This window comes from Acyrthosiphon pisum, chromosome X (genome assembly GCF_005508785.2).
Source record: "Acyrthosiphon pisum isolate AL4f chromosome X, pea_aphid_22Mar2018_4r6ur, whole genome shotgun sequence".
Lineage (NCBI taxonomy): Eukaryota > Metazoa > Arthropoda > Insecta > Hemiptera > Aphididae > Acyrthosiphon > Acyrthosiphon pisum.
The window spans coordinates 107,518,037-107,528,183 of NC_042493.1; the positions used below are offsets into that span (position 1 = coordinate 107,518,037).

Here is a 10,147-nt window from a genome sequence, read left to right on the forward strand (position 1 = left end):
AGGGGACAGAATTCTACAATAAAAAATTTAAAGATTTAATAAAAAAACACAATATAAAAATGTATAGTACTTCCAGTGTGCTCAAAGCTACTATAGTAGAAAGGGTTATTCGTACAATTAAGGGACGAATGTTTAAAGAATTCACTAGCAGAGGTTCACACGCGTGGATCGCAATTTTACCCTCGGTAATCGATGACTATAATAATTCGACACACAGAACTATCGGGATGACTCCGATGCAGGCTGATGCACACCCGACGAGTGTAAAATTAAATTACGATGTTGAAAAAACCGTGAAAACAAAATTTTGCGTTGGAGACAAAGTCCGCATTAGCGTGTACAAGGGCGTTTTCACCAAAGGATATTTACCCAATTGGTCTGCGGAGATATTTACTATTATTAAAGTGAATAAGTTTTCACCTAGTACATTTATCCTTCAAGATTATACGGGGAGTCCGATCGCCGGTGGGTTTTACGCCGAAGAAATACGCAAAACATTGTGGCCCGACGATTATCTGGTGGAAAAAGTAATTCGTACCAAAGGCCGACGTGTATTCGTTCACTGGCTAGGTTTTACGGACGAACATAATAGTTGGATAAATAAGACTGATCTTAAAATATGATCACAGTTACCACGAGGCGATGGACGCGTTTGGAGGTTCGCCGGCCAGCCGGTTGAATAAAGTCATCGCAGATATGGGAGAAAAATATGAAAAAGAACTCGCGTCACACGTCGATTTAATCGAGATAAATGACGCGAAAATTACTACACTTGGCGAAAAGTTTACAAAGGAACTAGCTATACATAGTAATATATTCGTGGTGAACGAGAAAAAATCTCGATGCTTGGTGACGGGGCTCGAGTGATTGAAATGAAAATAATGCAAATAGAATCGACGTTCGTGCCGACGGTTGATAAATATTTTCGGATACCAATAATAAAATTGAATCTTTAATCGGATCCGTAGAGATTTTAAATAAAAATAACAAAGATTTGAAAACTAACTTGTCTAACGCGAACGCCAGGATAGTTATACTTGAGGATAGAATCGATGGGTATCAGTATTCATTGAAGACTTCCGCTAGTAAGACGTTTTAATATATAATTATCTATATATTATAATATAGCAATAGCAATCACGCGAATTATGTCGTCAGCTATTCTAGATATCCAGTCTGTGCTAGGTCCGAACTCGAAATACATGATAAAAGAAATGTCGGCAGTGGACTTAGAGGGGTTGGCTAGCCAACACTGGATTTTTAAACACTCGCGGACACCCAATACAGCGAAAATCGAAGCTGTCAATATGTGGTTGTTTCGCAACTATCACCAACTATCATGGGATTGTGGAGATGTCCAATATACAGAAATCCCGCAGATTTTGAATTCATTACATTTCGAATGCATTTACGTGAAAGGCGAGGAAAAGCGACAGATCATAGAAGGATTCCTTCCCGATGTCAAAATTTGCGAGATGGGTGGAGATTTGGACTGTCCACGACTAGATCAACTACACGAGAACGGTTTTGCCGGAAATATACAACACGAACCGTGTTGTTTACACCATAAGAATTTAAATTATACGCAGTGTACATATAACCGAGTTTTCAAATTGTTGAAATGGTTTAAAAAAAATACGTGAAATAATATGCTATATAATTTAATTTCTGTACATAATATTTCTGAAATAAATGTATATTATATAATAGTCTACTGCGTTTTATTACACAGATATGTGTGTGTGTATTTATGTATATGTATATATATATATATAATTGACATCTGGGTTCTACGTTCGCACGGTCTCACGACCGACTCCGCATTCCTTAACAAATCTTTTAAAAATAATTTGTAGAATAATATAATATAATTTCTGTATACACGATAATATTATATTTAACCCTTATATATATATATATTATGGGTACAAATATCGAGATTTGTCCACACAAATAAGCCACATCTGGACGGACGGACATGGACGGGGTATGAAGCACCCCGCCAGCCTGCGTCGGCGGCCCGGCGGACACACATGGCCAAGACAGTGACCGTCGGACGATCCGACGGATGCACGTGGGCGAGACGACACATTCCGATGTGTATACCGGTCGTAACGCGCAGGATCCGCTCGAGTATCGACCCTTTTATTTATACACATGTGTGTATATCAATCGGTGTACCCGCTCAATATTGCGCACGCCGAACGGTATAAGTGGGGGTGGCCGTCGATGGTGATAATTTTGGACACTTGTCCGCTGTCCACTCAATATTGAATCAGTCCTATTTTCTCTACAGCGCAAAACAGACCTCTCCAGATATCATCACTCGACAGTTCAAAATATAAATATTACAACATCTCCGTACGAATAAAGTGAGTTTTATTTAATTATTATTATGTACTGTCGTATTACACGAGCCTAATGTCTTGTTAAAGTCTAATGTCAGTGGAGAATTGTTATATCTTATATAAAATTAACAGACGATATTTTTTTTAGTTCTGAATTCATCATCATTCAACCATATCAAGACGGCTACATCACCCGACTCTACACACACACGACGTCTAATTAAAAAAGTGTGTTAATTCAATTGATTTAAATAATTTACTTTTTTTCTAACGTTTATTTTTTTCTGTTCACAGTTAACTATGGATGTTTTAAATTCGCTCCAGCGGCAGACGAACGTGTTGAATCTCTCTATTGGAGAGCTTACAAAGGACATCGAATATCGTGTACAATCCATGAATAATGTGGAGACGAAATTTGGAACGGCTGTGGCATGCGTCTTACAGGATCCGGGCTGGCGGTGGGATAATCAATGTATTTCTCCCCAAGTCGGTGCAATTGCCGAACGAGGAACTACAACGGTACAATGAACATGAGGCCGACCCGGTAAACCTCATTTTTCGAGGGATGAGTAAAAGAAGCTTTATTATTACATTCGTACCCGCTTAACCCCGTTTTTCGGGCGATGTCTAATGTAACGTAAATATTTTTATGCCTTGTTTTTAATAAAAATTTTAAAAATATGTTATTGTTCTCATTTTATCTAGATCCTATAATTTTAAGTGTAGTATAATATAATTATATACATTTAACAAGTTATATAATTATTCTTTCCGAGATGAGTTGGTTTTAAAAAATATATTATTTAATAATTATTATAAGGTTTATCATCGCAAATATGATATATTTTATATTTATAAGGTTTTATTATTAAATAGTCTGTATTTTTATTGTAAATGCTTAACTCCAAAGACTGACTGATGTAGAAGTGCTAGCCGTCAGAACACCGTATGTAGGGATATAAAATATCCTCACCCGCTTCTTATCGCGCCGCGAATGAGCGGGGGTTTTTAAAAAATAATAATAATAATAATAATAATAATAATAATGTTGTCAAGACCTCGGTATAATATATCGGATAAGTATGTATGAAGATAAGGGTAAGTATAAGATAAGATGATGATGAGAAGATAGGGATAAGATAAAATATGATAAGGATGAGAAGATTAGGTTGCGATACTAAAATAATAATAATAATTTAAAAACACGAGATTAAATACAAAACGTAGTTAATATAATATTTTAGCATCGTACACTATCATATTTTTATATACAACGGTTGTATTTCACGATTATACATTATATATTATATATATATATATATATATTTTATCAGGTTATATAAGTATGCAGCAGACACATTTCACAATTATACAATTTATACAGATATGAGATCATTGAACAATAATAACAATAACAATAATAATAATAACAATAATAAAAATTTAAAAATTTATGCGGTGATGACCGTGTGCGTACGTGGAAATGTTATCGGGTAGCACATGACGCTTATCGTCAGCCCTGTTTAAAACTAATTTCATAGTCCTAATCGTACGCAATTCGTGTTTAAACGACCGTATAGAGACATTTTCCCTATACGGCGTGAATGGCATGTAGCTGTAAACGTGGGACGGATGTGAGGTCGACGGTGAATTTGTTGCAGAGGTTGAGGCGTTCCGATGAATTTGTGCGACAGCTTTCAGCGCGGAATCGGCTGCGATCATTTTCCCCATACTAGCGTCAAACTCGTTGTCACACTCGTCGGATTCTACATCGTCGTCCACGTCGGCGAATAAGCACCGTTTATGCTCGGCGAAAGTGAGGTGATTTCTGATCACGTGCCCCATAACACCCTTCGCGCGAATGGTAATCTCCTCTTCGACGTCGTACGCATAAGACTTGGCACGCAAAGCAACGAATTCGTAAACGGTTCTGGAGCCACACTCGAATTTAAAACATCCGGGAATACGCTTCCGAGCAGTCGTATAACACATGTGGTCGTGTGGGAAATTCGAGGTGTCCATAAACCGCATCAAATTAGGATTTTTCATCAGGTCCACGAAGAAATCGTTCGTCGTCACGCGGTAGAATAGTGAATCTGAAACAAGTTATAATAGTATTATATATATAAGAACCGCATGAGTCTACACGAGATTTATATAGACGTACCGGTATCTGTGTATAGCAGCTCGATCTTATCGCCGTAATGTCGTTTCATGACATCGTAATGAAACCCGTACATTACAACTTTACTCAGTTCCAGTACGGCGAATCCTATGTATATGGGTTTACAGAAATCCACTTCCTTAGTATGTTGCGTGACAACCGAGAGATTTTCATTGTATGTCGTGCAGTACTTGAACGTCGGACGATTTATCAGCTTCCGCATTCTGACTGGACACGATACAAGCTCCAAATTAAATCGTAACCTCATATTTTCGAAAGTTTTCCCTGCATATACATACATATAGTTATCATGAAGTAAAATTTGAGCGGGTTAAAGCTCGAAAAAACTTGTACAATTTATAACAATAACATACCGTACACTGAATTATTTAAATCCTTAAAAAACTTTTCTTCGAATTTGTTTTTCGCCTGTTTGCGTAATTCGGTGTTGAGATTAATGTACGGGGCCAACCACGGAGATTGTCGGAACTCCAACACTCTGTGCGTCTGAAACGTATAGATAATAAGTTATAAGATCCGTATACACATAGTAATGATAATATTAATAATCACTTTTTCGACTACCACGCCGTGAGCCATGGCCTGTTTCAAATTCATGTAATGTACCACGTAGTGTTCTTTCCGCTGAAATGTGGCCATCAACTTTCGGACAGTCGACCCGTGTGGTATGCTGGAGTGAGGCAAGAATGGCAAATCGTTTTGAACATCGTGCAGATCCTGGGAGTATATAATATCCACCTCGTAAAATCTACCAATGTCGTCCGTCGCGCGCATCCATTCTAACTGCGCTAGCGCGACCTCTGGGTTTCCCGAGTACCATACGAAATCTCCAATTGGCATATACTGACACATCGCGTACCCGTACAAATTATTTGCTAAATAAATACGGTAAAACATGGATTAATATACGCGTACATGTAAATTTATATTTTATAATCACCATCTAAGTATATGAGCGACGTGTTGGGTTCTTCGGCATTGTATCCTGGCGTCTCAGGATTGTTGGCGCGCGCGTGACGCTTGCTGGCCTGCACCAGGCCACCGCGCGTACCAGACTCCAAAAACAACACTTTCTCGAAATCAATTAAAAGTTCAAGTTGAACTTTTGTAAAGTGTAGCATGCAGTCAAAGCTGAATCCGGGCGACGTGTAGTAGTGCGCGGGGTCCAGGTGATATGTGGCCATACATATATCCCTGAAATTCTCGAACACATCGGCGCTTAACAACACATCGACTTTAAGGTACAAATCGCTATAAGCGCCGAGCGTTGTGCAACCGAAATGATTCCAAACTCGTATTGCGTGATCGTAGTCTTCGTCACACACGTGCGTCTCCGTCAAAGCGCTGTAGAACTGGAACTTGTCTGGTAACGATGGTACTTGCAATTTATCCCACGAATCTGTATATTCGTAAGGATAAACGCCCTTCCGCGTGACCAACGACATCTCCGACGGGGCGAACACTTTCGCGACTTCGCGAAACTTATCAAAGTTCGCGGAGGAGAGATTCTCCGCCAAGTGTGCCAAGCTTGAGGCCATGAATCGACACGTGTCTATAAACCTGACGGAGAACGAGTTATTTATATACTTCGAAAATGAAATATACTTTTCCTCGGTGTTCGCTATTACCGATATTCGGTTATTGTCGTCGTTCGCTAAATTTGTCACGATAAAATGTGCGTCGTAGTTGGACAGATTATGTAGGAAGCAAGGTACGAATTTTGGCGTTTTCAACTTAAGGTTGCACGTGTTACATAATGTTTTAAGAAAGCGGCCCGACAAGTGGTCGTGGTGTGCAGTTTTACAGTTCTGTTCGCTAAACGCACAGCTGCACAAGTCACACATTGTCTGGGCTTCATGCACGCGGCAATCCTCAACACTCATAATAATCGGTACATTTACTTCCTTATATAATCTGGCTATTTTATCGGCCACACCGAGCACATCGCGGACAAAGCGTTTGGCGACATCGTCCTCGGTCGCCGAACCTCGAAAAATGACCGGAGCTCGCGGTATGTCGAACTGGTCAAACAACTCTGTCGGAACCCCCTCCGCCGCGACAACATGGTACCCGTAGCTCATTGGATGGTGTTCGTGAATCGCCGCGGTATTCGTGCCTTGTTTTCGCCCCGTTTTCAGCAGTAGGGCTTCAAAGTCAGCGTATACCACGAACGGCAGGCGCTCCGTCTTACACCACGCCTCAAATTTGAGCGTGTCTCCTTCTTTCGGCATTAGAGGGACAACCGGTTTGTGTGCGCCGCACAGTAAACGATGCTTGGCCAGTGCCCTCTCTCCATGTAATTTATATTGTAATGGGCGGTCCTCAAAACTGGCGAAGCACCGTTTGCAGTAAAACAATCGATGTTGGTGGTTATTTTTTTGCGAACTGGCTAGGCGTGAAAAATTAGAAATGAACGCATAATGATTCTTGTCATCCTTCCCGGTAATCAGTAGCAGGTCAAAATGATTCTCCTTTTCTTCATCCACGATTCGCAGAGGGTACGCGACAGATTGCGTGGACGATTTTTTTTTATTATTTTTTTTATCGCAATTCCTTATACCGTATACATTGACGGTCGTCCCGGGATTCATCTCTTCAAATACCTTTATCTCCGACACTGGAGTGGGGGTTGATAGTGCGGAAAAGTCATAACGATGTTCTTCCCTCGAATAATTCACGCCTACTCGTACGTGATCGCGTGTTACGTGTTTGGCTAGGATCGCCCACTTAAAACATTGCCGGTCAATATTTTGTGGGTTGATAACGGCCTTCCGGTTCAGAATACTTTCCGGCAACGATAAGTATGACGATCCCCCCATAGGCGTGTACTCGTACACACCCAAGAGCAATCCGTCGATACAAGATAAGGAAAATCCACTATACTTCCCGGCGTAAGAGTCTTCTTCGCCCAGGAGCCTTGTGAAATCGCGATCGACCAAACCCTCAACATTGCTGTGCGCGTAAAGTTCACGGGCCGAAGTTTTAAACGCGCGGTTTTGAGCTGAATTTTGTAAGTTAGGTATGACGTAGGTGGCCTCTAATTTAAGGTTGTATTTTACAGGATTAATACTCACGCGCTCACGTAATTTCGCGACTAATTCGGACTCTATCGAATTTAGGAACGCACGATAACTTGTCACATTATCGATATTTTTCCTAAAATACCACACGACCGTACGGTTAAGCGAAGACTCAATTTCGATAAAGCCCGGAGTATTAACCTTTTGCATGCGCGCCTTTTTCCGTTTAATATTTTTCCTCGAATTTTCCGTATGAGCAACAAATTCTCCGGCTGGCGGTGGCGAAAGCGAAAGTGGTAGTGCGGGGCTCGCGGGGGATCTTGCGTCGGGTCCGTCAAAGATAGCCTGTGCGGGTGGCGGGGTAACGATAACCGGCGTGCGGGAAGTGGATGGTGCTGCTTGTGGTTGGGGGGTAGGTATGTCCGCACGACGGTGGCGAGGCGAGATGGCCGTCGGAGTCAAAACATCTGGCTGAGCGTGTGGTGTAGTGGCGGGGGGTGCCCAGCATATGACCGATGCGCGACCTAACATATATTATTAATATTAAGATAGTGCCGTCGTTATTATTATAAGAGAAAACAATTATTTACCCATTGCACCACCTATCCGTACAGCACTGCGGAATTCTGGAGTGTTTTTAGCGATTTCTATTTTAAAAATTATATTAATTAATAACCTCGAGTAAATCATTGACGAGACGGAAAAAAACATCGTTTGTGTGAAATTCGAATTTTTTATTATACATAAATCTAGTTATTTATCATCTCTTATTCGAGATATAAAAAAAGATTCAAACTAGTTTTTATACGCGCGTATAAATAACTAAGAGGTTTTTTTCCGGATCAACGACATAATATTCAATGTACTTACTGTGACATTTTTGAACGTGGATACTGAGTTTGTCTCGGCGAGTGAACGTCTTGAGGCATATCCCGCACGAATTAGTAGATCCATCGTGAGTTTTGGCATGTCTATTCAGATCACACTTATGAACGTACACTTTATCACATATCGCGCAGTTAAACATTTTTAAAGATTTAATATGAGGAAAGATTTAACAGAGTGAGCGAGGTAATATGAATGTACAACAGTTTTCGTCGAGCTGCACTGACCGTCTGATCTGTAGGACATATGCGGTTGCGGAGGACCCGAATATCGGATGCGGTGGCGGGTGGGTGGGTGGGTGGCGAGGGGTATCCGACATTATCTATAAGGGCTGTAGATATATTCAACCGCTAGTACTATGCGGTGCTGGCATATAATACATTTTATAATTATCGGTCGCAATATGTACAACATGTTTCGACAATGATAACTGGCGCTGGTGGCGGTAATAATATGCCGCTCATGTGCCTACGGCAGTCAAGACCGTTATCTGATAACTGGGGATGACTAAAAAATATTGTATCGCGGATCGCCACTCAAATATTTTAATTCATAATATTATCATTATTATTAATGCTTTGCATATAACTTGCAATGCACGCTAGCTATAACCATAATATATCCGTCAGTTGCTTTTAAACGTTTACACTGGCTAGAAGTGTCTTATTCGCACGTTTAAACGTCAAGATCTAGCGCGCATTATTTACGATTTAAAATATTTTTATACGTTTCATTTGCAATGAATTTATTAAAATGTACCACCGATTGTCGATCACTAGTGCGTTTGGTACGTGAGAACTCAGATCCGGAATATCCTCAGTATACAAGCTTTTTATCGAGGCTGAAAACATTCGATTCGCACGCGCCTCGATCGCGTCAAGATAAATATTCGCTGGCTGAATGCGGATTCACTTACACCGGAACGGGCGACTTGGTTCAACGTCACTACTGCGGCATATTGTTGGGGCAGTGGGAGGAAAATGATGAAGTTTGGCAGCAACACGCCATGCACAACCCTAAATGTGTATTTGTATTATTATATAAAGGGATGGAATTTATTGAAAATGTAAAAAATGGATTAAATAACAAAGGTAGTGATAATAGCGGCATTCGAGTCTGTTGTTGTAAATCGGAACCGTATGATGTTGATAATAATAATAATAGTCGAGCCCATATATGTAAATCTGAATCGTTTGATGTAGTCGGGTGACCTGCAGCACCACCCGGCACCCATGTTCATTATAACACAATAACCTATTTGATATATGTATATATGATATTTGTATTGAATAAACATCAAATTATATTAAACAATTGAATCGTGTTAGTATTTGACTTGGTATCCTGCTTGTATGTATGTATGTATGTACGTATGTATATATGATAAAATTCGAAAAACCGCGTCCGTCCGATTAGCGGATAGATGGCGCCACCGTCGGCGATATCCGGTTCGAGCGGACGGCGTCCGGTGAGCCCGTCCGCGTCGCGGACAGAGCGCGCCTCGGACGGGGCGGCCAACGCGCGCGAGCGTCCAACGGGCGGGGCGGTTCGGTGATGTAGCGGGGTGAGGCGGGGGGTTATCCACCGCGAACGACGTCGTCGAGGTACGGGCGGGGTGGGGTGGTGATGACATATGTTTTTGTAGGCGGTGAAGCGGGGGGTTATCCACCGCGATCAACGTCGCCGAAGTACGGGCGGGGTGGGGGTGG

General features: G+C 41.2%; 1 protein-coding gene and 1 long non-coding RNA gene across 2 annotated transcripts; one reads left to right on the forward strand and one right to left on the reverse strand.

The window, feature by feature from the left end:
- The first annotated feature begins 1,926 nt into the window (after window positions 1-1,926).
- Window positions 1,927-2,793, forward strand: LOC100574201. Its single transcript, XR_119059.4, has 3 exons — window positions 1,927-2,372; window positions 2,497-2,576; window positions 2,643-2,793. It is a non-coding gene; the product is annotated as an uncharacterized LOC100574201 (long non-coding RNA).
- Window positions 2,794-3,791: 998 nt separating this feature from the next.
- LOC100575279 lies at window positions 3,792-9,799 on the reverse strand. The gene is made up of 7 exons (XM_003241907.4): window positions 8,424-9,799; window positions 8,144-8,200; window positions 5,474-8,077; window positions 5,086-5,408; window positions 4,887-5,019; window positions 4,516-4,797; window positions 3,792-4,444 (listed from the first exon to the last, which is right to left on the reverse strand). The coding sequence occupies exons 1-7, from the start codon at window positions 8,578-8,580 to the stop codon at window positions 3,792-3,794; spliced, it is 4,209 nt and encodes a 1,402-aa protein (XP_003241955.1). The 5' UTR covers window positions 8,581-9,799.
- Between the last annotated feature and the right edge of the window lie 348 nt (window positions 9,800-10,147).